This window comes from Chinchilla lanigera, unplaced genomic scaffold (assembly GCF_000276665.1).
Source record: "Chinchilla lanigera isolate Chin_1 unplaced genomic scaffold, ChiLan1.0 scaffold00044, whole genome shotgun sequence".
NCBI lineage: Eukaryota > Metazoa > Chordata > Mammalia > Rodentia > Chinchillidae > Chinchilla > Chinchilla lanigera.
Window position 1 is genome coordinate 2,217,177 of NW_004955445.1, and position 27,728 is coordinate 2,244,904.

At 56.1% G+C, this 27,728-nt stretch overlaps 1 protein-coding gene and 1 long non-coding RNA gene across 2 annotated transcripts in view; one reads left to right on the plus strand and one right to left on the minus strand.

The window, feature by feature from the left end:
* Bmp7 (bone morphogenetic protein 7) overlaps window positions 1-18,418 on the plus strand; it is an 81,538-nt gene extending 63,120 nt beyond the window's left edge. The window contains exons 4-7 of the mRNA XM_005392260.2: window positions 8,164-8,361; window positions 13,298-13,374; window positions 14,656-14,766; window positions 16,244-18,418. Coding sequence (XP_005392317.1) covers window positions 8,164-8,361; window positions 13,298-13,374; window positions 14,656-14,766; window positions 16,244-16,393 — 536 coding nt within the window. The 3' untranslated portion in view covers window positions 16,394-18,418. The remainder of the gene's footprint in view (window positions 1-8,163; window positions 8,362-13,297; window positions 13,375-14,655; window positions 14,767-16,243) is intronic.
* Window positions 18,419-20,331: 1,913 nt separating this feature from the next.
* On the minus strand, window positions 20,332-23,146 carry LOC102006834. The gene is made up of 3 exons (XR_262296.1): window positions 23,105-23,146; window positions 20,679-20,930; window positions 20,332-20,598 (listed from the first exon to the last, which is right to left on the minus strand). It is a non-coding gene; the product is annotated as an uncharacterized LOC102006834 (long non-coding RNA).
* Window positions 23,147-27,728: the final 4,582 nt, after the last annotated feature.

Here is a 27,728-nt window from a genome sequence, read left to right on the forward strand (position 1 = left end):
AGGGCTTCCCCCCTGCACAGCACACTGGAGCCCCTCACCACTCCTTGTGGCCTCGTGGCCACAGGTACTGTGTAGAGTCAGGGTGAGGGTCAGGCTGTGCCCTGTCACTGGCACCTGTCCAGGTTTGGTGTGTCCAAGGCAGCGAGTGGTCACCCTGGTCAGGGGAAGCCCACCCCTCACATCCACAGGGAGGGACGGTGCGCGCCAAGGCCAGCTGGCCGTGTGAGATGTTAGATGAGCGAAGAAACAAGCGAGTCGCATTGCTGAGACCCAGGCTTTGAGCTGGGCAATTGCGTGCCCCTACTCCAGCAGTCCTCAGTGTGGTACCTGTCAGGATCACCTAGGGGAGCTGTGCGTGCTGGTTCCGAGGCCGCCTCACAGCCACTGATAGAGGGTGGGCTTATGAACAGGCCTTCCCCCAGCGCTCCTTGGGCCATAAGGGGCCTGGCTAGGAAGCCATACTGTGCCTGGTGCCTCAGGGCTCCCTGTGTCTGTCAGGGCTCCCTGTGTCTGTCAGGGCTCCCTGTGTCTCTCAGGGCTCCCTGTGTCTCTCAGGGCTCCCTGTGTCTCTCAGGGCTCCCTGTGTCTCTCAGGGCTCCCTGTGTCTCTCAGGGCACTGGTCCTGGGCCCGAGCTTTCCCACAGATCCCCACACAGGAGCGAGCCTAGCTCGGCCTGCCAGGAAGCCTTTGTTCCTTGGATACCTTCTCTGTGCTGGGCCTGAGCTGGTGGCAGAGTCCTCTGGCATCTGCCCTGGGGACCTCCCTGCCTCGAGGGGCTCCGGGACAGGCCAGCTCAGGCCCAGGGCCCAGGAAGGCAGGAGATGGGACACAACCTTGTCCAAAGCTAAGCAGCATATTGGCCACTAGGCTACCCTGTGTAGAGGTAGAGAGCACCCTGGAGGCTGGTCACCCCTGTACCAGTGGTAGAAATCCAGGCCCCTTGTGGCCATCCTGGGGAGGAACAGAGTTTCAGAACCTTATGCCTGGCCTCCTGGGAGCCCTGCGTGTCCTGATCTCAGGACACAGCACATAAGCAAGTGCACTCTCTTCCCTTCTGCCTGGCCTTGGGAAGGTTTCGGGTCAGAGGTGCCCTTCTGAGACAACCCGGCAGCATGCAGAGCTGCATCTGCTCCTGTCCTAGCTGGCCGTGGTCTGGGCCCTGTGCCCCCAAGGGAGGGAATCCTGTAACCTTTGGGCCCCTGCGGCTCCCTGGGGGCAGCCAGGCAGCCTGGCCTCAGCTCCCCGGAAGGGAGAGACGCCGCAGAAGTCGGCTGCTGTCTCTCTGTCTGTCTTTTGGTACAGAACAGATGGGGAGAGGTGGCCACTTCCCTGCCCCAGCCCCAAGGCCTGCACTTCTCACCCCTGGATCAGCCTCATCCTGCACTCCAGGCTGGTGGTGGGAACCGGGGGCATGAGGCACCACCCAGGGCTGGGTGAGGGAGGAGGGGGCGCCCCGTGCAGAGGGACCCCATCCTCCTGCTGAGGCAGTGGAGCCGTCTTGCCTGGTACCTCGTGGTGTTCTGGGCTGGTGTCTGCAGCTGTCCTGTTGGTGTGGTCTCAGCCCCGTGCCTCCTCCTCAGGCCGTGTTCCTTCGCTGCTTGGTGGGTGTTGTCCAGCAGCTGGGAGAAAGAAAAGGGAGAGTCCTGGGAAACGCTGGGCCCTGCACCATACCCCCGAGTGTTAGATTTTGTTATTGTGTTGCTGTTCTTTTTAAAATGTAATTGTTATCACCAGCATGTTCCAGATGGGGAAACTGAGGCCAGGAAAGCTGAGGAACTTAACTAGAGTCACAAGGCTCCCAGGCAGGCTGAGGACTCCAACTGAGGCCTCCTCAATGTACGAAAAGCCTCCAGGGAATGTAGTCCCCAGGGATCAGACTTGGGGTGGGGTGGGGTGGAGGGGACGCTGTGATCGGTGAGCTCTGCAGGGGTCTAGAAGGACCATGCAGAGCAGAGGTGCTGGTCTCCACGTGTCTGGACCCGGCCTGCCTGTTCTCGCCGAGTCCCCTTCCCTAGGAAGGAAGGAGTGGCTCCCTGCCGGACAGATCTAAAAGATGAAGATAGTCCTGGCTGGGTTAAACATTAAACCATTTTCTTCACTGCTGCAGGTCTCTGTGTTATCTTAGGTTTTTAACAGACATGCAAACAGGTTCCTGGGCTCCTAAATCACTGGCCCTGGGGCCAGCCTGCCAGAATGGCAGCAGTGCTAACCTCTCACCCCACCCACACCTGGTCCTTAGAGCAGCTTCCCATAGCCAGCAGCCTCTTCATCCACCTAGGAGATGTATTCACTCAACAACCAGCCTACACTAGATGAAGGTTTTGCCGTCACATTCTGCACAGCCTTGGAGGAGGTGGATGGCAGACAAGGAGCTGTACCGTGCGGGAGATGTCGGGGCCGTGTGGCTGGTCCTTCGGCCCAGCGGAGGAGCATGCAGAGGGCTCCCTGCTGCTTGCAGATGAAAGCGCTTGCTTGCTTGCTGACGCTCACCCTTGCCCATGATGAAGATCCTGTCCTGGTTGACAAGGTCCCTTCCTCTCTCCCAGGTCATAGAAGAAATCATGCGAGGGCTCAGGGGGCAGCAGCTCGCAGCCGCTCTGATCTAAGAGGAGGTTCTGATGGCTTGGGCTGCCCCTGTCCAGGTTCTCCAGCGCCTGCTAGTATTTGTTCTCTGTCTCCAGAGCTCCATAGTCCCAAGGCTCCTTCTCCTCTTCGTTACATCTCTGTATCCTGGAGCTGGCCGGGCGCAGACCACGCACCTGTCAGATACGTGTGCGGCGCCCCAGCCTCTGCTCAGGCATGCGAGAGCCCAAGTCCTGCTTGTCCACCACCCAGATGGGACCAGGTGCAGCGGAGGCTCAGAGGGCATGTGCTGTCCAAGTGGGAGCTGGCCGCGGCAGCTAGGGAAGGAGGCAGGACGGCTGTGGAAACTAAACCGGTAAAGCCGGGGCTGCCGAGTGAACCACCCACGGCGCAGCTGGCCCCAGGGTGCTTTGCTTCTTGCAGTTGCTTCACTTCCTGTTTGTCCAGGAGACGGGGAGGATAGAGAGGCCAATGTCCCAGGGGCTGCAACGGTCTTTGGTGGCAAGAACAGAATTGGATCACGGGGGCCAGGCAGATGTCGCAAGTGTTAGCCGTGTTCTCCCTGGTCACTTGGGCCTGGGTCCATCCAGAGGAGTGTCTGGGACTCGTGTGTTTTCCACAGTGAATGAGAAACATTCTTATTCTGTGGGCCTCGAAGGGCAGCTGATGGCCCCAGGCCTGGAAAATAAAGAAGCCACAAGAAGACGAAGGTGCTGCCCTCGCTGGGGGTGGGTTGTGTCCCTCTTTGCCGAGAGGCCTCGCTTCTGCTCCCTGCCTGTTCCTGGGACCTTCCCCGAGCTCACAGCTGCTTGTGCCACCTGCAGGCAGCCAGCGGGTCCGTCAGGCACCTGCCGCCCCTCCCTGTCCTCACCTGCCTTGCCACACCCAGCCTCCAGGCACTTGCTCACCCCCTGCCCTGTACCAGTCTGCATCCCTCCTGCGTCTGGAGTCTCCATGGGCACCCCACAGCTGGGCCTGGCACCCTTCCTGAGTTGGCGGGGGTCCTTTCTCGCGGGTTCTACCTGGATTCCTGGTGGGAAAGCATGTATCATGGCGTCAGCTGAGCCAGGGTGTGGATGTCATCTCTGCCCTCTAATGCATGTGCGCCATGGCGTACCACGCACAACCAGAAGGGTGCACTCCAGAAACACAACTACATGGATCAGCCTCAAAGATTTCCAGATTGTCATAGGCAGGCTGGAGGAAGCCATGTGTGTGAAATACCTAGAAAAACCAAAGCCACGGGGACGCGATCAGCAAGTGCAGGAGGCTGTAGTCGGGAACCACAGTTTCTCGGCATTGACCTGTCAATGCATGGGTTCCATAACTCAGTGTGGGGCCCACTTGTGTGTTGTGTGGCCCTTAGCGGCTGCCCCAGCCTCTGCTCTCTCAGTGCCAGTGGCGTCTGCCCAGCCTTGATGGCATACAGGTCTCTGGACATCACCACATGTCCCCTGGGCGGGGCAGCACCCCTGCTGAGAACTGAGGAGATGAAAGGCAGCCGGAGGGAAGTGCTGGGACCGGAGCTCCTCTGCGTCCTGACCCAAGCGCGGCCTGGCCAGTCCACGCATATGTTAATACTTAGAGATTTGCAAACCCAAAAAATAGGATTGATTTTACTGTGATCTTAATTTGAAAATGAAGACTTTAAAAAGCAACACAACAAAAACAAAAGGTGCTTGAGGAAGGGAAGCCATGAGTCCCTTGAAAGACGCCAAGATGGCCGTTGCCTCCGCTCTGTCTGCCTGGCGTTGTCACACACCTAGAGGCGCTTTCTTTCACGGATAAAACATAGGATGCTGCATTACATTTGAACGACCACACATAACTGCTCAGTTTAAGTGAGTTCCACATATTGCAAGCGTTATTTATCTGTCTGAAGTTCAAGTTCAGTCGGGCATCCTTTTTTTTAATTTGCAAAGTATGACTCTTTTTGAGCGAATCCACAAGCTTTTCAAAAGAAATATTAACCCTCAGCTAAAATGTAAATCATTCCCAACTTCCCCAAAGACACATATTTTATCAATTATTATGTATATATTGTTTTCCTGTCTAGATTCTTTGATTCACCTACATCAACTTTGCTGGACATTTAAATATAAGTAATTACACACACTAACTAAAGCTAATACAGTGTAACCTCACGAAAGGAAAAGGAATTCTCCCCTCTAATAACCTTCCTTGGCCCTTTCTTGCAGTATTAAACTAAAATAAATTGGATCTGTGTACATACTATAGGTGGTTATGATGTGGCAATATATCCGCTTTCATTAGCATGTGCAATTACTTATTTTAATTATATATGTTAAATGTCTGGGACGAGTCAGATTGAATAGGGAGCCGGCCACAGCCCTGAAACAGGGACGCTGTCTCTTAGGGGACATGCGGCAACATGATTCTGGAGATGATGGTGGGGGGTGCTGTCCACCTTCCTAGGGAGAGGCCCAGGTTGCTGTTAAACATCAACAGTGCATGGGTGGCCCCTTCCACCGGGTCACCCAGCCCCGACACCTGTGGTGCTCCCTGGTCTGGCATTGGTGTCTCCCTGTCTGGTCTGCAGGCACTCCACAGTCCCAGTCTTTGTCTCTGTGCTTGACGGTGCTGTGAACACCCGGGTACAGGTGTGGAGCAGTGTGACTCTCTTGCGTATGTGCTAAGGAGTGGGGCCATCAGGTCACGTGGTGAATATGTGTTTAACTCTTTGGGGCAGTTGCCGGCCAGCTTTCCATAGCCCTGTTTTTTGTTTCTGTTCACTATGAATGAGTGTCCGTCATGTCTTTCAGTCTCTGAGTTGAAAACCTGAACCTTTCCCCTAACTTAATGATGGCGGGGAAGAATCTACCTCTGTCCTCTGAGGGCCGGCTCTGTACCAGGCCGAACATGACCAGCACCCATGTCCCAAATCCTCAGCCTCTGCAGAAGTGGCAAGAACCACCCAGAACACCAGCTTGGACTGGACAGTCAAGGGAAGCATTCATCCGGGTGGCCGGTGTGAGAATGTGAGCGGCAGGGCTGGTTTGATCCCTTGATTTAGAACTTCTCTTTCTGCTGTTCCTCTACCAAACCAGCTTTGTTTGAAAACATGGGCTCCCTAGGTTGCAGTGCAGAGGCGGAGTGCCTTCGAGGCCCCGGGTTCAATCTCCAGCACCTCAGAGAGCCGGGTGGGGTCTCCCTATGGGTGCTAGATGGTGGCTAGTTCTGGGGCTCCATCCATCTCTTCTTCCTCAATCCTATTGAGAGAGAGTTCTGAATCTTACAGTAGTGCACTGATTTCCTAGAAACTTCCAGGATTCCTCTCTTGCATGCCCTGACTGAATTGGGTCATGGACGAAACCCTGATACCTGAGGATTAGTTGCCTCTTATTAATCCACAGGCCCCACCCATAAGGCCAGGGTGAAGCCAGGTTAAGGCACAGCTGCCTAAACGCAAATTGGGTTGGTTACCAGGGAGGAAGGATGCACGAGGCCGCAGTGTCATCCCCATTTTGCAGATGAGAAAATCGAGGCCCCAGCACACAGCTTTGCCTCTCTTGGCCAGCACTGGCAGCTCAGTGGCATACGCAGGTCTCCCTGTGCCTTCCGTCCTGGCCGTGCCGACATGGTGGCCACGAGAACACACCAGCCCCTTAGTGCAGAGACACTGCTCCAGGGTCTGGGCTTGGAGGTGTCTGGGATAGCATCGGATTTTTAGGTCAGGCATTTTTATTTTGCCCTAAAAGCCTTCCAGGGGGGAAGCACTATTCCTAGGGGTTCAGCTTTAATGGTTCCTTTTATAGAATGGTTCACATTTTAGATGGATGAACTCGTGGAAACCCCGCTCAAGAATGCAGGAAAGCCGCATGTTAACGGGGTGGGGAAGGTGAAATCTGGGGGCCTGGGGACGTTTGTTCTTTTAAGCATTAGCTGTTAAAAGCCAAAGCCAACCCCTTGGTACCGTGCAGGTCTTGGGAGGCTGAGCCTCGTGACTCCTGGCCCGTCTAGGAGGCCTCCAAGTGAAGTTCATTTAGATGTGAGCAGGCAGGGCCCTCCTGAACCCTGGATGTCACTTGCCTTGACTATCCTACCTGACTTGGGGTGTCCCTTCATGTGGGTTCAGATGCTGTCCTCGGGTGGGTTGCTTGTCCAGGTGCACGTGGTCTGCGGGCAAGCCCATCTGGTCTCCCGGCTTTGATCCCTTCTCTAGGCTGAGCAGTCCAAGCTCACCCACTGGCCTGCCGCTGCCCTCAGGAGACATGTATCAAGCTCTGCCCTGGCCGCAGGGCTTGAAGCCAGGAAGGTGGCTTGGGCCCTATTCCTCACCACCCAGAGCCAAGCTTGTGCCCGGCGGGACCTCCCACTGCCTGCCTGCTTCCTTGTGTACTGAACAAGTCTTTCCCGTGGCAGCCCAAACTGATTTTGTCTTCTGTGCTCCAGCCCCACCCCTTTCCTCAGTTTCCCCACTTTGGAAGAAGGCCCCTCCCTGCTTCCAGGGCTCAAACCCGGCCATCCAAGTCTCAGCCGGTCCAGTTTCTTTGAAAACAAATCCTGAACCTGCCCTTCTCCTGCTTTGGATGTCACAGATGTCACCAGCCACAGGGGAGACCCGCTGGGGGCACAGGGCACCTCCCTGTGCATTTCTTCAACTTTCCGAGAAGCTGAGCAAGGGCGCCTCAGTTCACGAACTCATGTTATAACCCAAATAAATTCCAAAGTGGGTTGGAAAACTAACTTGGAGGATCTGACCTTTTCTTCCCACCGCACTTGCCACCGTCCCGGGCCACTGTCCGGGCTGTTTGCCTCTCCTCCTGGTCTCTCTGCTTCTGCTCTGGACCCTGTAATCAGTCTCCCAGGCAGCTCGAGGTGGCCCTTAACAGTGTCCTGGCCCTAGCAGGGTGACACAGGCAGGGTGCTGACGGCAGCAGGGCTTTGCTATCTCACAGTCTGGGGCTCCAGGTCCAGAGTGGGCGGGTTGTGCCCCTTGCGTGGTTCCGGAAAGCCCCTTCCTTGCCTCCTCTGGCTGTAGGTGGCTCCTGGCACGCTCGGCATTTTGGCCTCCGACTTGCTTCTGCGTGCACCCGTGTGTCTGTGTCTTTCTCTGGCGGTTGTAGGGGAACCCTCACCCCCAGACACCGTCGTGGGCCTCCTTTACTGTCCCCGGGTCCTTGCTCAGGTGGCTCCTGCCTTGCACTCAGGCGGCTGTTGGCAACTGTTTCTGCTGTCCACGACACAGAATAGGAACCCTGCCCACCTCACAAAATTGGGTTGACCCTGTGACTCGCTCTGACCAATGAGGTGCGTGTGTCTAGCCGGAGCCCTCCTGAGAACCTTAGTCCCCTGCTTCATTTTTCTCCATATAGTTAGCACCACTGGATACCGGCAAGCTGTATTTGCTGCCTGCCTTCCCCACCAGCATGGAAGCTCAGGGCCCAGGGCATGTTCTCTGTTTTGTTCCCACTATATTCCAGGTGCCTAAAACAGTTCCTGGCCCAGACTGAGGACTCAGTCGCGGCTCCCTGGATGAATGAATAGGCTGTGGGAGGATGAACCGTGGAACTCTTTCGTGCACCCACTTTTGTCTGCATCTGCTGCTTCCTGTCTAGGGCAGAGTGTCAACCCCAAGCTGGCGGGCCTGATCGGGCGGCACGGGCCCCAGAACAAGCAGCCCTTCATGGTGGCCTTCTTCAAGGCCACGGAAGTACACTTCCGCAGCGTCCGGTCCACGGGGGGCAAGCAGCGCAGCCAGAACCGCTCCAAGACGCCCAAGAACCAGGAAGCGCTGAGGATGGCCAGCGTGGCAGGTAGGTGGCACGCGGGGCGAGGTCAGGGCACAGGTGGGGGCCCACTCGGAGCCCGTGTAGGTACTCAGCAGATGGATCTGGAACAGACAGCGGGGAAACAGACCCCTAACCCCCTCCCACTGGACCTCACATGTTAAGTCTGAGAAAGTAAGAAATGAACCTCAAAAGCAAGGAGCGAAACATTAGCATAGGAAGGTACCAGTCGTGTAAATTTCTAGCGACAAAACAGTGGTGACCTTTACACTTACACTTGCAGGAGGGGAGGAGGAAATGGGAGAACAGCTTCCTGTATCCTTCATGTATTTTCTAAATATTGAAAAACGTTTCAAAGCCATGACCAGTTTAAGTACTTTTTGAATGTACATGGAAGGGGTGTGTGTGTGCATTATTGGGGATACTTCTCAGTTTTTTTGAAGCGTTCTGTTTCTGTAAGTGAAAAAATTATAAATCAGGGTAACATTTTCATTGCAGACAGTTCAAAGATGAACAGAAGCGTTAAAGATAAGATGTTTTCCCCAAAGACACTTCCGGGGGTAGCAACATTCAGGTCCACACCATGGGGTGGGACAGAGCTTTGAGCAGGTGATGCTGTGTAGCTTCTGAGGCTCCAAGACAGGTGGCCTCCCATTTTACAGAGGGGCAAAACTGGGGCCACAGACTTAAGTAACTTGTCCGAGAGTACACGTCAGTAATGTCACCAATAAAACAGTTCCAAGTGGACTGCAGAGAGGACAGCCAGGCCCCTGGGGCACAGCCTGCAGCAAGAAAAACCCCCGTCATGTCTCCTGGACAGGTGACCTGCAGCCTGAGGGTGCCCTTTCCCGCTTGCTCCTCATGAAGGTGTTCATGGCGAGCAGGATATTAGCCCCTCAGAGATCCCCTGGTTTCCCTCTCTGGAGCCTGTGCATGTGTGACATCTGTGGCACTGGGAAGTTAAGGTTCCTGATGAATTTGGGATGAATCAGCTGACCTCAGCTCGGGGCAGCTCATCCTGGGTGACCAGGTGGACACAGAAGAACTGCAGTTCCTGTGTCATTAGGAAGAGAGAGCCTTTTCTTGTGTTGTCAGAGGGCTGTGGGGACCGGGGACAGAGAGGCTGCTCAGCTGGCTTAGGGGTGAGGTGGACACAAGCCAGGGAGAAGCTGTGTCCCCTGAGCTCCAGATGGAGGCAGCCCCTAGCACCTTGGCTTTACCAGGTGGACCCACAATAGACTCTTAGCTCCAGAGCTTGGAGGTGATGAATATGTCCGCTCTGACCCCGCTCTTGATGTTGATCTGCAGCAGCAGCAGTGGGATGTGACTTTCTCATCCACTGATGATCGCACCCACAGAACGCAGGAAGATTTGGAAATCCCTACACATGGCCCCACCCTGAGTTACCTGGTTTGTTAGTGGTTTCTCCTGCCCCACCTGGCTGGCCTTGAAGGTTAAATTCCTTTCTAAGGAAGCAGGGAGCCTGTTGTGGGGGTGGCCTTGTTAACAGCAAGGCTCTCTGGAGCCTGGGGGACCCCCTGTATCCCCGGATAGAGATCAGTGGTCCGTGGCTCCAGTGTCTGCAGGTGGAACCTTTTAGGGTTCTCAGGAAGTCAAAAGCCACCTGAACGCTTTGCAGTTGGGGGCCTCCTCCGCACTGACTCTTGGGACTGTGTTCAGCGGCGAGAGCCCAGGCATGGGATTCCCGAGGTACTGATTCAGGACGAGCAGGAGGTGGCTGTCATCCTTATCTGTGTGTACCGACAGGCCCAGAGTGTGTGGCACTGGCCAGGGGACCTTCCCCAGGGGAAGCAAGCTCAGTGTCGAGTCAGGCTGGGCTGGTCCCGCCACTCCACAGGACCCTCAGGGCAGAGGCCCAGGGTGGGAGGTTCTCACGGCCCCTTTGGGATCGGGGTGCCCGAGGCAGGGCAAGGCAGGGGCGCCAAGTGGGGTGAAACATTTTCCTGAGAGCCACATGTTGTGTTTGAAATTCATCACAAGGAAACGTGGACATCTTTGCAGGGCTTCAGGCTGGCATGTGTGGTGCAGGGGTGAGGTTGGAGCAGGGTGGAAAGCAGGGGAGACCAGTGGGGGTGCAGCTCAGAGCCTGGGCAGTTGTTAGAGGCTTTGACAAATCTGCAAGGCAGGGGTGCCAGCAGATCCCATCGCAGCAACTTCGGCATGGTGTGGACGCCGGTCACGCGTGCCCCTGGGCTGGGAGGCTCCAAAATTTCACCCCTGACTTCCCCACAGCATCCTCCTCAAGCCCTGACCAAGTGTCTACTTGCGTAACCCCCGGGACGAGACCCTCAGAAGCTTGCATGGCATCTGCTTCCTGCCTGTGGATTTCTGTTTCCTGGACTTGCTTTAAATTCTACCAAACCCTGCCTGGAAATTTAACTTAAAAAAAAAAAAAATGAAAGAAAAGAAAACCAAAACAAGGCGAGGCCCCACCCTGGGTGGAGAGCCTGTGCCTCTGGTACACGCGGGCGTGTGGGCCGTGCTGTTTGAAGTGCTCACCTCACGTGACGGGCCAGGAATCCTGCTGCAGGGCCACACAAGTGGAAACCTCTCCTGCACGCAGCCCTTTGTGCGTCGGGCAGGGACACATGCTCCAGCCTGCTGCCCGCGCAGAGCCCTTTCCTGTGGCACCCTCTGCCCCGCCAGGCTCCAACGGCTCTTCAGACGGTGTGGGTTGGGGTGGGGAGTCACGGTGCCTCGGTCCCAAGGGCCCAACGCCCTGGTAATTAGCCACCTTCACCAGATAACCCGTGGGGGTGGCGGCTGAGGCTCAGCACCGGTTGCAACTTGTCTGCTGCTCCCCTAGCCAGGGGAGGTGGCTGCAGCCCTCTGGTGGCTGGCACAAGAGCTGGGCATGAAGGGGTCCTAGTGATATGCAGGTTTTCAAACCACTTTCTCCTCGGACAGTTGGGATCCCTTGTGGCAGGGCCGGTGCCCATCCACACAGCAGGCTCACAATTGGCCTTGTGAGCTGTCCTCAGCGCTGGTCTGTGCGGCCTTGGGTTTGAACATGAAGCTGGATACCACAGTTTCGCTTTAAGACAGCACTCAGACCACTGCTCACCTCTCCCCTGCTCCTGGCAGGCATTGCTAATCTACTGCAGAGTCACTGAGCTCCCCTGAGCTCTCCCGTGCCTCTAGGAGCTTTCTAGTCTCAGCACACCAGCCAGCTAACACTGTCCCTGGCCTGTGCTAATGTCAGACTCTGATCTGCTGCTTCACTCCCTCAGGCTGCTTCACTCAAAGCCCCTGAGCTGCAGCGATGCTCCTCATACTCCCTGCTGCCCTCCCATGGGGAACAGAGAGTGGCTTGTGCGGCAACGGTACCATTGGTGGCCCTGCACATTGCCACGGCAGCCAGTGTACTGTAGACTTTCACCGAGGACAGTGTCCTCCAGGGGGCACCTGCAGAGCCCAGCTCCTCGGGTTCTTCTGCATGGTGCCTCTGCCTCAACCTTTGTGGTAAGCCACAGCCTGGCCTGTGCCGTTTTTCCCTAACCTAGGAGCCGTGCAGGCAGGATCCCCAGGGCAGGGAAGCCGGCCTTCGGGGATGTTTCACTCTTCTCTGGACATCCTGGTGGCTAGTGGGTTTGGAGGGCAGGGCGCTTCATGGTTAAAAGTGTGTGCGTGACTGAAGCACGTGTGGGATGAGCATCTTACGGAAGCGGAAGCTCATTCCGGAGACCCCCGTGTCCCACAGTGCACTGGGATCAGTCCCTGCCTTCAGGGACAGAACTCGTGACAGTCACTAGGAAAGGGTGAGTTTCCCAGGCAGGGCATACCGGGTCTACCCCAGAGAGAACGGGGACCCATCCTGGAGTCTCCGGACTGTCCCTGGGTCAGGCCCTCTTCTGGGCTTCCTCTCCATCCTGAGATGTCTGCCCTGGTCACCTCACCACTGTCTGATGCTTCTGGGGACACTCAGGCCTGGGTGGCACTGGTGGGATGGACAGAAGCCAAGCCACCGACCCTCCTTCCTGTGTGCACGTGTGTTGGTTCCACTAACATTGGTAGACAGGAGGCTCTGTGAGAGGCTTTGGAACCCAGCGGTGACATCAAAAGACCTCTTTGAGGACATGACCTGGAAGCCAGGTTGCAAATCGACATGGGAGGAGTGGGGACAGAGCCCCGAGCTATAGGAGATGGAGCATGCCAGGCCCTGAGGAGAGACTGGCAGCTGAGAGGCAGCCGATCCTGAGGGGCACAGTCAGCAGCAGCTCTTAGAAAGGGTCTGAGTTCCATGCCTAATGATTAATACACTGAAATCATTGCAAACTGAAAGACCAAAAGAAAGAAAGAAGCCGATCCTGCTGGTCACAGGGTGGAGGGAAGTCCATGGTGTTGGTGTACGTGTGCAGGGAGTTGGGACAGACACACAGTTTTTTGCAGTGTTTACAAGAGGCCGTCCCCGGCCACACACTTCCCTACTTCCAGAAAACCCAGTGCGTAACTACTCTTCTCCAAGCAAACCTCAGAGCGCGTCTTCCTGCAGCATCAGGGGGCTTTGCCTCATCGCCCTTGTCTCTTCCTAGCTGGTCTGGGGCAGCTGGGTGCCAGGCCCTGTCTGTACCTCCTGCTCCTGCAGAGTGCCTTGGGGTGGGCTTGCGGGGTGGTCCAGAAGCCAATCCCCCGAGCAGGACCCTCACAGCCGGCTGTGGGATGTGGACGGGGTCTGATTCCCTTGGTATTTAAACAACATGTGTGTAAAGGAAGCCAGCGCCCACAGAGGAGCCCGAGAGTGCTCTGAGCAAGGACAGCGTGGGAGAGGAACAGGGCGTTGGCACCTCCCCTACTGGGGGTGAGTTTAAGACTCTGGATCCTCAAACTGGCTTTTGCACTGGGAGAGCCACCCTCTACTTCTGGGTCTCATTGCTGCTGAGACCCTGCCCAGGTTGGAGGGAACTGAACACGTGTGTGTCTCTTTGTTGCCTTCTCACCTCAGAAAACAGCAGCAGCGACCAGCGGCAGGCCTGCAAGAAGCACGAGCTGTACGTGAGCTTCCGCGACCTGGGCTGGCAGGTAAGGGCTGGCGGGCATTGCAGTGGGGGCCCAAGGTAGAGGCCTAATGGGGACGTGGCCTTTAGTTATGGCTACAGGGACGTCCCTAAAGGCCCTGAGCAGAGATGTGATGGAGGTCCGAGCCACCGTGAGGAATCAGGGGCTTGGACTCTGCCCCCCACTCTCAGGATACCTCATTCCCATCCTTGGCTGGGCCAGGCCGCGTGTGAGAGCTGTGCCGCAGCTCCCTCGCCCCCTGTCTGTCCCCCGCCCCCTTCCCTGAGTCACGTTCCCAGGGGATGGGCCTGGAGACCCAGCTCAGGTCAAGCGCTTGCTGGTCCCTGAGCCAGTCTGCAGTTTAGGCGGGGGCTGTGTGTGAGGAGAAGGCCGCTGCTCCCTCTGGAGCCATTTGAGTAGAGCAAGGCAAAGGGCAGGAGCCAACTTCTAGCCCAGACGCCCCAAGGCCCTGTGGCCTCACAGGTGTTTGCTTGGTGCAGGCCTGATGGGTGCTCGAGCAGCAGCTACTCAGGAATCTCTGGGAAGGCTGAAGATGCGGCCCTGAGCTCACCCTGGGTCTGCCCGGTGGAGCTCAGCTGTCCTGGAGAGGGCGCGTATCATAAGACCTGCAGGAGCTTGCAGTCAGCGGGAGTCCAGGATCTTGTGGGGACCATGTGCACAGCTGGCTTGGTCCCCTCCTGTGAGTCCATCCCTAGGACCACTGACAGATCCCCCATTCCCGTGCGGGTAGAGCCCAAACCCCAGGCACCGGAGAATCCCGAGTACTTACGAGCCAATCAGGGCTCTGCCGTTTTCTGGGTGGAGTTGCCATGGCAGCCAGACCCTCCCGGCCAGGGCAGCGTGTGGGGCTCATCTGGCAGCACCACAACCACGACTCTGCTGCTCAGAAGTGCCGCCCAGGCCAGGGGGGTCGTTAGACTCTGACAGGTGGGTGCGCCCAGACGCGGAGGTTTGGGGTTCAGCAAACCGCAACGTGTCACTGCCAGCAGGAGTGGGGCGGTGCCAGCCTGTCCCTCTGACATCAGCGGGCTCCTTGCTGAGCACCTCTGCCCAGGAGACGCAGCCTCGGACGTGTCTGTGCTGGTTTCCACCCGGGCCCGGCCCTGCCCTCGTTTTCACTCTACCGTTTATGCTGGACGCTGTGGCCCGGGTGGCCACGGCCTGAGATTGGCCCTAGGATGTCGTCATGCAGGGGAAGGGCTTCCGCAGGGCTCCGATCCTACCGCACTCTCCAGGGACTCTGGGCGGGGCCGGCTCACCTTCCACCCCGCCCTCTCTCCCCAGGACTGGATCATCGCGCCTGAAGGCTATGCCGCCTACTACTGCGAAGGGGAATGTGCCTTCCCTCTGAATTCCTACATGAACGCCACCAACCACGCCATCGTGCAGACGCTGGTGGGTGCTGCCCTGGGTGCGGTTGGCTGGGGTACAGGCTACAGGGCCACAGATCCTGCCTCCATCTTGCCTGGTGCTGCCTCCAAGCGAGGGCCTAAGTAGGCCTCTGCCCAAGGGGATGCTGTGCCTTTGTGGGCCTCTTGCTCCATAAGAGGGTATTAAAAGTTACATCTTCTGGTTGCTTTGGCGTTAAGATGAATATAGCCTTTGACCCTATAATTTCTTTGTGTTCTCTCATTTTTTTTGTCGTTTATTTTTTGGCAGTACTGGAGTTGAACCCAGAGCCTTCACACTGAACTATAACTCCATTGCTAGGGAGAGAGAGAGAGGGAAACAGGCTCTTACTATGTTGCTCAAGCTGGGCTTGAACTTGCCATCCTTCTGCCTCAGCCTCCCAGAGTGTGTGTCCCTACACCTAATAATTTTAAAAATGAAACACTTTCATGAGCTCTTAGAGTACCACGGGCACTGGTCACTGCAGCTCACTGAGGAGTGGCCCCAGCACTGCGTGACTCACGTGTCCAGGGTCAGGCTGTGTTCTGTTGACTGCAGCCCCGGCCTCCTCCACTGTCTACCTTCTGGGAGGAGTGGACAGCGGTATGTCAGGGCCACGCCCCTTCCGGAGCTCAGGGCCACGCCCCTTCCGGAGTGCAGGGCCTCTGCAGGCTTCGGTGTTTAGTTGGCAGAGCTGCTGGAAGCCGGAAGTTCCCTTTAGATGCAAACCCAAGCTGGCTGTGTGGGCCGTCAGAGCCCTCCGCTCATCTGAGGACAGTGGTCCTGGTCTGCCAGGCTGTGGTCACCTTGGGCTAAGTGGCAGCCTCTCCCTTCTTTGCCTCAGTCACCTCTTGTCTCTAGTGTTTACTTGGCCTTCTTTGCCTGCCAAAGGCACTCAGGTAGCATCTGAGTTTGTTGCTCCTAACCTGGGCTGAGCAATACACAGAGCTGTTCATGGACAGAATGGGGCGGCCCGCCGTCCGACACCAGGCAGGGCAGCCCCGCAGCCAAGGACTCGGGCCCCAAGTGTCAGATCTTGTCACTTACACACCAGCTGTGTGCTGTGAAAGCTAGCTGTACTTGCACTAGTGTGGTGGCGCGTACCTGCAATCCTAGCACTCTGAGAGGCTGAGACAGGAGGATGGCAAGTTTAAACCCACCCAGGGTAACATAGTGACTTAGGGAGGAGACTCTCTCAGTATTTTAGAAAGTTAAAAAGGATTAGGGATGTAGCTCAGTGTAAAGGTGCAGGTTCAACCCCCAGTACTGCAAAACAAATAAACAAACCTGCCCTTTACTGTCCCCATCTGCAAAATGGGAGCAATCTCAGAACTGAATAGGTATGTGTACTTAGGACAGGGAGTGCTCAGAGCATGTCACTTAGGGTCATTTTGCCCAGGTAGTGGGGGTCCCTTAGAGAAACACAGAGGCCAGGCAGGAGGGCCTCACCCCATCTCACCAGCCACTGCTCCACTTGTCACAGGTGCACTTCATCAATCCGGACACTGTGCCCAAGCCCTGCTGCGCCCCTACCCAGCTCAATGCCATCTCCGTCCTCTACTTCGACGACAGCTCCAATGTCATCCTGAAGAAATACAGAAACATGGTGGTCCGGGCCTGTGGCTGCCACTAGCCCCTCGTGGAAGTCCCACCCGTGGGGGCCGCACTCATCCAGATCCTCCCTCGCCCGCCTTGGCAAGGAACCAGCGGACCGACCGCCTTTCCGGAGGCTCCCCCTCCCTCCCCATTTTTACAGGTCTAAGAGTCAGGAATTTGAGCACCCAGTGGCTTTGGATCAATTTTTCATCGGCGGCATCCTAAGGACAAGGAGCTAGTTCAGGCAAAACCTAGCAGGAAGCGGTTCCATGGGGGAAGCTCGCCCAGCCGTGGTCATCAGCTGTACTGTCCCCGCCACGCTCTGACTTGTTCCAGAGGTGATCAGGGCGCCCTCCGCCCGGCGACCAGCCACCAGCTAGCTGCAGGAGGAGGGGACGTGACCAGGGTGGGCGCCTGTGTGCGCTGAGGGGAAGCTGGCACAGAATTTCTTGTAATAAATGTCACAATAAAGCCAATGAATGAAAATGGTTAGGATGTTACAGGTATATTTTCCTAAACAATTTATCCCTGTTTCCTGGTTTATCCTGACTATAAATGGAAGCTGTGGCCGGCAGAGGCCAGGGAAGCCCCCTCTGCTCCATTCCGGTTTCAGTTTGAGGCTGCAGGGCCTGTGTTTACCCGGATCCACGCAAATCCAAGACACAGGAGGGTGGGAGGGACAGCTGTGTGCTCGGAGGAGGGGAGGTTCCATCACCCTCAGCCAGGTGTGCGTTGGCTAAGTGAGACTTGGGCAGATGTTGGTACTGGGGTCTCCGGCCTCCCCGTGGTAGGGAGCAATGTGAAGGAGTGGAATGGACAAGGACAGACAGTAGGGTGATGCTTGCAGCTTGAGCTTGGTGTTAAACTAATAGGCACAGAAGAAACATAATTGTCACTGGCCTAGAGAGAGCAGCAGCTCTCTCCAAGCAGGGTGCTTGGTGTCTCCTCTCAGACGATGCCGGGAGCTGGGTCCTACCAGGGGCATTGCGGCTGTCTCTTCCCTTGCTGACTGCTAGTAGAGAGCTCTGCAAACAGATTTGCTGCTTGAACTAAGAGCCAGGGCAGCAGGAGGGCTGACGGGCACAGGGCGTGCTGGACTCAAGTCACAAACAGAAAGATCTAGGGCAGTGATGGTGAACCTTTCAGAGACCAAGTGGCCAGACTGCAACCCAAGACCCCCTTAATTATTGCAAAGTGCCAGCACTGCCATTCAACCTGAATACTGAGGTCTTAGTTTGGAAAAAGCAAGCCATACACTGGGCTCCCGTGCAGACCAAAAGGGCTGTGCATGCCCCCTGCGGCTCGTGTGCCACAGGTTCACCACCACTGACCTAGACAGTGACCTCCTAACGGAGGGTCCTGACTTAGAGCTGGTGTCTCTGCTGCAGCTCTGGGTGCCAGCGCCCCTTGCCTCTGCTCTCAGCCCATCGGGTGTGGGCCAGCTCGCAGCTGCAAGCACAAGACTTGGGGAGGGCTGAGCTGCCTACATCCATTGCCTGCATCTACCTGAAGAACACAGTTAGTTACCCAGGCCCAACCTGGGCCAGGGGAGATGCGGTCCCACAGAAGCTGCTCTCCATCTCTGACAAGTCAGTGCCTGGAACCGGTGGGGCTCTGCTCTTGTTCTCTTTTCTTTTTTCTTCTTCAGTAGCTTGGGCTGCAGCTCTCACTGCCTGGCTGTTGGGAGATGAGAATTTTTTGTCAGAATTTGTTTTGTTGTTGGCAGATCTGGGGCTTTCTGTGTGACTCCTGCTTGGTGGGAGCTTTTCCACTACTTGAGTGCCCCGGCCAACTTCTGCTGAGCATCGTTTGTACATTAAAACGTGTAAATAGTTGTGATGAGACGAAGAAATTATTTATTTCCATCTGAAGCTCTTTTGCAAACCCTTTCATCCCTCATTCAGAACAACGAGCTTGCTTTCCTCCAACCTGTTTGTTTTCTTATTTAAGATTATTTATTGACGATTGGACCGATGTACCCACGGCTGTCACATAGAGCAACCTTAGTGAAAATTCTGTATAAATAGACACAATAAAAAGGGTTTTGACTTTGCAATAAAAACAGTCATTTGGTTCTGGTTCTTGGGCCTCAGTATGTGTGTGTGTGTGTGTGTGTGTGTGTGTGTGTGTGTGTGTGTTGCTTTTCTGTATTTCCTCAACCCGGGACTCCTTGCCATTAGCATGCTGTTTATCTTCCAGGCCTGGGGGCGCAGGCTCCTTGTCAATATTTGATGCAGCTGTGTGGGGCTCCAGGCGGGAGAGATGGAACCCAACAACAAATGTGAATTTGGTAGGCTCCGCTGCAAAGACCCTTGATTGAATTACAGTGCAGCTGTTAGCAGCTGCTTCAGAGAGGCAGGGGGTAAATTAGCTGTGTTTACGGCTAACATAGTTGAAAGATTTAGTCATCCCAATAAAATAGAGGCACAAGAGAGGAACTGGGGGGGGGTGCTTACACCCAAAACTTTAAAGCTGGACTGACCCCAGAGCCCACGTTGGCTGGAGCACACGACTGCAGCAGTTGGGGGGTTGCTATGGGAGCCCCGTTCCGGAGGTCGAAGCCTTCCCCGCTGCAGGCCTGGGGAAGCCGCAGGCCCCAGGGCCCTGTGCTTGGAGCAGCATTTTGAGGGGCCGCAGGCAGCATGCACACTGAGTTTCTTTTCTTTTTGAAGTGTGTGCTGCAGTCACCTGATGGTTGTCCCCGATGGTCGTCCCCCGAGTCCCAGCCTGATTCTTGGACGGGCTGCCGCCCCCCCCAGTTGCCTCAGACCGGGCGGCTGCTCCTAACAAGTTCCAGCCCCTGCGATTTCCAAATCCTCCTGTCATTGTCCCGATGCAGTTTAGCTTTTGTTCTCTTTTTCCAGGCCAAAGACCGGAGCCACAAACCGGAGGTCCAGATGTGGCCTCGCAGACGTGCCTTATTCCCCCGGCCTGGTGTTTACCCATGTTTTAAAACATGGATTCATTGCCAACATGTTTTCGAAAATCAAAAGATTGGAGTGGAAAAAAAAAAAATCTGCAAATCTGGCTTCTCTTGTGAAATCGACAGATCTGGGCCCCCGGGACCCCCTTTCCGCCCAGCTGCTCCTGGCTGGTCAGAGGGCGGTGCTCCTCGCTGCCTGTTTCAAAGGGCAAGCGCCAGCTGCCGTCCCTAACACGGCAGACACTCGTCTGTGCACCCAGGTCCCTGTAGGGGTGGGAAAGCGCAAGCTAGACTCTCAGAGGCACAGGCTGCAGGAAGGACGAGCAGCTCTGTTCCCACTGGCCTCTCCCCACAGGCCCTGTGGACCCCGTGTGTGCGCAGGCACAGCGGCCTGGCTCGTCCTTGGCATGCGGCTCCTTCCTCCCGGTTTCCTCCTGTCTGGCCCTCCACACCTTAGAGCTTCTCCTCGCTGCTGGGCATGGAGAGGTCATGGGATTGCACACAGTGCCCCAGCTAGTGATTGCGGGCAGCACTGTTGGACTTCAAAGTCTGAGCTCAACCCTGCGCTCCCCTGGCTGGACTGTCCTGGGGCTACTTGGGAGATGTGGGGATTGTGGCCCCAGCGCCGACCTCCAGTGTCCTGCTTGTGTGTCAGCCCTGCACCCACACCCGGCTGGACATGCGCTCAGCACCCGGTCTCCGTGCTGTTGCCACACTCCTTGGGGACCTCTGTCTTCGAGCCTAACCTTGAACTTGGGGCTTCCTCCATGGCTGGGCTCATGGCCCAAACTGCCCGACTGTGTTCCTTCCCCGCTGTGGTCCTCCCCTTCCCCGCTGGACCTTGCTGGGGGCTGGTAGGGGCCACGTGGCTGGTCCCTCTCCCCAGCTCTTTTGGAGAAGGTGAGCTTGGAGCCCCCTGAGCTCCCATAGCAAACTTCCATGAACTTGTGGCTTCAGCCGCAGACGTTTATTCTCCTCACAGTCCTGGGGCCGGACGTCCTAAGCAAGGCATCCAGGGCTGCTGCCCTGTGAAAAGCCCAGGAGTGCGTCGTGCCAGCCTCTTGGGGCCTCCGCTGGCCCTGGGCACTCCTGCCTCGTGGCTGCATCAGCCCGGGCTGCTCCCGCCTTCGTGTGCCTTCCTCCGTCTTCCTCTGCCCCGCCTCTGATGAGGACACTTGTCATTGGACTTAGGGTCTGCAGAGATTCCACCTCACATCTTCAGCTGATGGTTCCTCAACGACCTCTGTCCGAGTGATGTCAACTCCAGGGTCCAGGAATGTGGGTCAGACGGTAGTCTTCATGGTGCCACCATCAACCCTCTGTCATGAGATTACACGTCACTCTCCCGAGATCCTGTCCCCTGTCCCGGTGTGCCCCCCACTTCTGACCCTTCTCTCACACTTTGGCAGTGCTGGGTGGGGGTCCAGGGGCCACCGGCCCTACGTGAGGTCTGCCCGGCCCAGGTGGCCTTTCCAGGGCAGCACCCTCTGCTCGCAGGTCATTTGCTCGGTCACTCACGCATGGCGCATCCACTGCCGGGCACGGTGGGGACCGGACAGAGCGAAGCATCTGCAGACAGGCGGCTCACATTCGGGGACTTCAGCGAACAAATGGTAACCAGAGCACGCTGGGCCTGTGGGGCCCCTCCACCCTAAAAAATAGAAATCCTATTTCATGACAGTGTTGGCCTAAGACGAATATAAACCAAACAAGATCATACTCAATTCTTCTGATTTTAAAAGACATTATAGTATAAAAATACCACGGCCCTGGGCTCTGGATCCAATGTGTTGTTGGAGAGGCCAGGCCTGACGGTGAGTAATTCAGGACCATGTAGGATGTGTGTGTGGAGGGGTGAGGTGCTCAGCAAAGGGGGGACCAGGGCAGACCCCTAACTGCAGGCTGGCACTGCCCTGGGAAAGGGCAGCTTCCTGTAAGAGAAGCACATCCTGCTGAGTAATCTGTAGGTGCAAAGGCCCTGCGGTGGGCTGGCTCCGTGGGTAGGAAGCACAGAGAGGAGTCCTGTGTGGCTGGAGCAGACAGGGTTGGAAGGGAACAGCAGGGAGTCAGCCACCTCTCTGCTGGCCATGAGGTACGGCTCTAAGGGCTGTAAAGGGACTCTGAACCATTGGAAGTGAGGAGACGGTGGCGGGTGTGAGGGGGGAAGAGGCCCCGGAAGGCTTCCAGGAGGAAGAGGTACTCTGTCCTTCCTTCTTCTGGGAGGGGGCTCTGCAGAGGTCAAAGGAGTTTGGGCACACTACAGCACTTTCTTCCTGGGTTTTGGGGTGGGGGTGGCCCTGGCCACATGCACTGTGTGGGCAGCTGCGGACAGGGGCAAGCACTTGCTTCCTCTGGAAGACACCGAATACTTCTCCCAAGTACTTACCTGGGGTGGAGGAGCCTTCTCATGCCACCCAGCAAGAGGTGTGGGCAGAGGGGTGTGGGTCAGTTCCAGCACAGCCCAGCCCAGACACTGCCTTAGCTGTGGGACCTCCACCTCGGGGAAACTCACGACCCTATCTGAGCCTCAGTTTCCCTACCTGTGACATGAGTATGGTGCCCATCTTACTTGAGATATTTAATATCAGCTGCATATAACAGGAAAGCCCAAAGCAGCTGGTTTAAAGAAGGTAAAAGCTTCTCTCTTTTGAAAGAAGTCTGCAGGTCAGCCAGCCAAAGTCAGGACGGTAGCTCTACTGTGCCGTGAAGGATCTAGTTCCTTTCTGTCTTCCTGCTCTGCTGTTTTAATACATAGCTTCCACAGTTACAATCTACCTCACAGTCCAAGATGGCTGCTGGAGTGCCTGTCATCAGATCTATTTTTAGGCTATGTGTTCCTTTTAAGTAGCTGTCCTAATGATCAGACATAAAAGCTCCACACACCTTTCATTTAGCAAAAAGGCAGGGACATGGTCTTTCTTAGCTGCAAGGAGGCCTGGAAACTATAGACTTTATTCTGGTTGGCAAAGTGCACAGCCAAAAGTCAGGTCAGGATCTTATTACCATCAGAATTCTCAGGGTACCAGTGACTGGCAATTAGTGATCTGAGTTTGTTTTCTGTGCTGTGTGACAATCACCACAGAGTTAATGGCTTAAGCCACCACCCACTGTTACCTCACAATCTCCCTGGGGCAGGAGTCCAGGCTTGGACTTGCTGGGCCCCATGCTCAGGACCTCACAAAATCAGCGCTCGACACTGGCCCGGCATTCGCATCCGGCATCAGGGAGTCAAAAGGCATCCATGTTTTGAGTCACTATTTTCTTGGTGGCATCAGCCGTGGGTCACTTTCAGCATCTCTAGTGCCTGTTCCTGGGGCCCTCCCAACACTGGGAGGCGATTCTTCACGTCAGCTGGAGAAGCTCTCTGACCGCCCTCTGGGTTCTTCCAAGTAGCGTAGAACAGGCCCCAGTGCCACCCCTGTAGAATAACTCAGATCACCCGATTAGGGTCTGAGCCACGTCTGCCAAAGCCCTTCGCCTCCGAGAGAAGTCTCCTCCATGGCCACTCAAGGACCTTCCTCAGAGTGTGGAGAGCTCAAGGGCTGCCTCATGGTTCTTCCCTGGCATGGGCTCTGCTCCTCCCACCTTGGCTTCAGAAGATGGAGCCTGAGCATTGACCATAAAGCACCCACTAACAGCAGGACAGCTCTAAAGTCACAGGGCCTTCTGGAACCCTGCACCTCACCAGCTGAGTCAAGAAGTTTGAATTGCATGAGACATGACCAAAACTATAGTGAATGTTTACTTTAAAAATTTCCTATAGTAAAAAACAAATTACCAGGAACCTTCCCTTAGAGCACTCCCCCTCCCTTTGCAGACACTTACCCCCTGCTTCTTGCTACATCCTGAAGCAATTCTGGAAGTCCTCTTTCATGAGGGTCTTAAGTTGTGCTGTCACGGCTACCTCATTGTCCTGCATCCATTCAGATTGTTCGGCCATTGTGACTTTTGGGAGCAGCCGGATGTCACACGGTGCCAGACCCAATGGATAAGGTAGACGAGGACGAGCTGTAGTATTTCTACCAGCCTGTCTTTTCATTGGCTGGCACGTGGCGGCAACAACCATGGTATTTTTTTTTTTTTTATCACATTTCATAAAGACACTCACAAAGGAGGACTCCAGAACTGCTTCAGAAATCAGCAGGAAAGATGGGACAAGTGGGTTCAAAGTGCCGGGGAGTATTTTGAAGGGGATGAATGGCAATGCACTTTTAATTTAAGGGCTCGTTATGTAAGTCTGTGGGCCTGGAACCATTCTTCCCTTTCTTCTTGTGCCTGGGGAGGACAAGAACACTGCCTGTCTGAACCCTCGCAGGTGCCTTGCAGGGACCCGCCCGAGGAGCTCAGACAGCCCTGCACTGGAGCTCTCTCAGGCTCAGGCTGAGCCTGGCGGGCCCGTGTGCAACTGGCCCTCACACACGGACCACGCCCAGGGAGGTGGGAGTGGCCGCAGAGACCGGGGTGTTGGAAATCTTGCATGCACCGGGCCTCGCACAACTCCAGGGGGCTCTGCTCACAAGCATCAGAGGAATCATTGCCTCCCGGCTTGCGAACGTGGAGCAGCCCTAGCCAGCTGCAGGTCAGGGGCATCTGATGCCCGATGGGCCGCCTCTCCCAGGACCCCGCCCCGTCCAGCCCCAGCCAAGGACATCCACGGTGACCTCTTTAGATATTTCTTCACCCTTTGACTCTGGCTCCATTCTTCCTGGCTCAGAGCCCTTCACAACTGTAGCGCTGGTCTCTTTTGGTCTTAGATTTGAGGAAATAAAAATAGAAGAGGAAAACACAGGATCTCCAAAGCTTTAGGAGTTTCGACAGCTGCTTGGACGGAGGCTCTGTGCACCTGGGCCGGGCCAGCCTAGCTCCCCGGCTGCCTCTGGCCTCCCCCTCCCCTCTCTGCAGGGGTGGCCAAGGCGGGGCTGGCAGCCTGGAGTCAGGCCGGAGGTGTGTGCACACATCAGCCCACTGTCCCGCTGCCCCTGGGCAGCACCACCTCGGTGCTCCAGCCAGGCCGGGGCTCCGCGCGGAAGGCCCCAAGCGCGCTTCCCGCCCTGCTGCTTCATCTTGAATGTATTAGCACGTTTGGACAAGGGCCCCACCGTTTCATTCTGCCCTGAGCCCCGCAGATTCCATTGCAGGCCCCGGGCCTAAGGCACAGTGGGAGGCCCAGGGCCAGTTGGCCTCTGCTACACGTGTCATGCGACAAGTGCGTTCAGAGCACGGCTGGCTGCAGCGGTGTCCTTGGCGTCGGGGGCATGCTGTGGACGGCAGGGAACAAAGCCCGAGCTCTCGGACGACGCCGCGCTCACCACAAAGGGAACACATGCAAAGGAGGGAAGGGCAGACAACGGTGAATGTCGGTCAGGAGAGGACCAAGGGTCCCAGAAGGACGCAGGATGCACCCAAGGGGTGCCAGGAGCGTCCCCACAGTGATGACCACTAACGTCCCCAGGTGCTGTCCCCTGACCTCTGGTGGGCACCGTTGAGAGCCACCGTGAGAGGTGCTGAGACCAAGCCAGGGGCGGAGCCCCGCCCGGAGCGGTGGGGCAGGGGCGGGGCGTGTCTCTTCCCGGAGGAGCCTTGGGCGAGGAGGGCCCACTGGACCCGGTGGGCCTGCCTGCTGGAGGCTGCCTTGGGTCACCTGTCTGTCGCCAGCACGGGGTCCTCAGGAGGCGGTGACGGAAGGGGGCAGCTGGGCACGGTTGGCAGAAATGCCCACGGCAAGTCAGGCCTGGACGCAGGGGCTCCTCTGTGAGACTAAAGGGAGAAGGTGCCGCTTCTTATGAGCTGAGCTCCAGGCCCCACAGCCTGGAAGCTGCGGTTTCCTCTTCCGTATTGGGGTGCAGTCTTCACCACCTCTCCGTGGGTCCTGTTAGCGCAGAGGAGAGTGTGGGCTCACCGCTCCCCCGGGGCACCCACCTCGCTAGTAGCAAAGTGCCCAGGCGGCCCTACAGGATCTGTCCCCTCCCTGCCTGTCGCCACGCCACCACCTCCTCGCGGTTCCCTCTGCCTGCTGTAAGGAAGGGGCACAGCTGAGCTCCTGCCCGCCTCGGCCTCTGCAGAGCCTCAGGGCAGCGATCTCCCCAGCTCTACGGCCGGCCTCCTTGCTGTCTCTGCCGCTAATCTCTACTCAGAATAACCTCCCAGCTCAGAAGCCTGAACTCCACCACCCAGGCGAAGCCTCGCTCCACAGCTTACAGCAGAAAAAGTAAACATTTCGTCTTTATGTACGGCACAGAGCTGTTAAAACCCCTAGAATTTCCTGATGGGGCAATCGGAGCATCCTTCGCCATTTGTAACAATTCCCGTTGGCTCGTACCCGAGTCTCCGCTAACTAGGGGACCGAGAGGTGGAACTTGTTCTGGGGAGGGGAGAGTGGCCGGGCGCTGACGGCATCACGAAAGGTCAAAGGTTCCATCGGTCATGCTTGCGTGGCAGACTTTCTCCCAGCACTCGCATGGCTCACTTGACATGTTTGGAGGAGGGTTGCCATTAGGGTTATTTACGCACTAGGAGTCGTCACATGGGGCTGTGCCCCTACAAGGCTAGTGACCTTGGAGACAGCCTTAGTGCCGAACTTCCGGGCCTCATTCCTTCAGATCCTGGGTAGAGTTGGGAGCAAGAGGGCCCGATTCGTTGCATCCAGCCGGGACAGCACTGGGCAGCGCTGGATCCCCCGGGAAACATTTTCTCAGGTGGGCCCGGGAGGGGGCGCCCGTGGACGGTGACCTTGACCCTCATTCCCAGCCCAGTAGCCAGGGCCTCTTCTTGTTCTCAGAAAGGAAGTGGCTGGAGGAATCAAGAATGACACATCTGACCTTAGATTTGTATCTGCCCAACTTGTGTCATTGTTTAATGTCACAAGCAAGCCACAAGTGACAGACTAAATAACCCCCGAGCAAAGTTTACATGCGTTGGGGGGGGGGGCTCTGGCGGGGTGGAGGTGGCGGAGGGAGGAGCCTTTGGCCGCAGTGAGCTGGGTGGGGAGGTCCACACCCTTGCACTTGACTGCCCTTCAAACGCTGGGTGAAAATGGTTGCAATTGCTGAAGCCGGCAGAACAATGATGTATTTGAGCCTGAGATTTCTCTGTTTCAGGAGGTTTTAGCGTGTCCTCTTATGCATTCCTGGGTCTCAGATTTAGACAGCAATGGCTTTGCCTTCCCCCCTGCAAGGTCACCCGGGCCAGTGGGTGGGTGTGTGGGGTCACTCAGAGGTGCTGGGGTGGGGTGGAAGTGGTCTTTCTGAAAGAAGCCCTTTCCCAGCTGTCTTCAGAGAGGTTGATCTTGTGCTCAGTGAGACCCCCAACCTCCAAATAAGTGCTGCTCTCAGTTCAACCCTTGTTTGGGGCGTTGATGAAGCACAAGATGACAGCTGACCTGGGCCTCCACCCGAGCCTGTCCTGAGTGGTCCCTAAAATAACCATATTAGTGGGCCAAGCCGGAGCTCCTTATCTGTGGAGTGGGCCTCCCGGAAGTCTTGGGCCGAGATGGGGCGGTGGGAGCAGGCCTGGAATGAATTGCAAAGGCACTTGCCTGCCGGCAAGCTTGATGACATTCCAGGGGATATAAATAGCACGGTGGGCTCGATGCCTAATATGCAGGGTGACGATGGGAGCACAGCTGGCACATCTGGAACGTGACATCCACTAAAAGCCACATGTGCAGCCACCTGCTGCTGCTCCTACCCACATGTCTTCAGCCAGAGCGGGACACAGGAATGCTGGGGACACTGGAGTCTGGTCCTCCCAACCTTTGCCCAGGTGTGACCACCCTGTCCCCGTGTCAGCCACGAGGCCCTCACCTTCCCTATCACGCGTGATCTGTTTCTCTGGCTGCTCACAGCTCAGGGTCAGAGACTGGCCGTGTTTATCATTCTTGGTCCTAGATTGGGAAGTAGGGAATGGCACACAGGGAAGGTAAAACATGGCCCGTGAATCCGACCTCCTCTCCCTGGTTGCTATGAATTTCTGCTGTATTTGTTTCTAGACATTTCTCCTCTATTCTTATCATGTGTTATTTTAAATACATGTATATCAACAACTATGCTCTGCTTTTGTATCCTCCTCTTTCCTTTTTACTAAGTCACAAATATTGTCCCAGGCCTATACTCCCCATTCAAGCAACAATCCCTTCCCTCCCCTCTCCTGCCCTCCCCTTCCCTTCCTTTCCTTCCCTCCCCTCCCCTTCCCTTCCTTTCCCTTCCTTTCCTTCCCCAGTCCTTCATCTATCTCTCTTTCTCTCTTTCTTTCTCTCTCTTTCTTTCTCTCTCTTTCTTTTCTTTCTTTCTTTCTTTCTTTCTTTCTTTCTTTTCTTTCTTTCTTTCTTTCTTTCTTTCTTTCTTTCTTTCTTTCTTTCTTTTCTTTCTTTCTTTCTTTCTTTCTTTCTTTCTTTCTTTCTTTCTTTCTTTCTTTCTTTTCTTTCTTTCTTTCTTTCTTTCTTTCTTTCTTT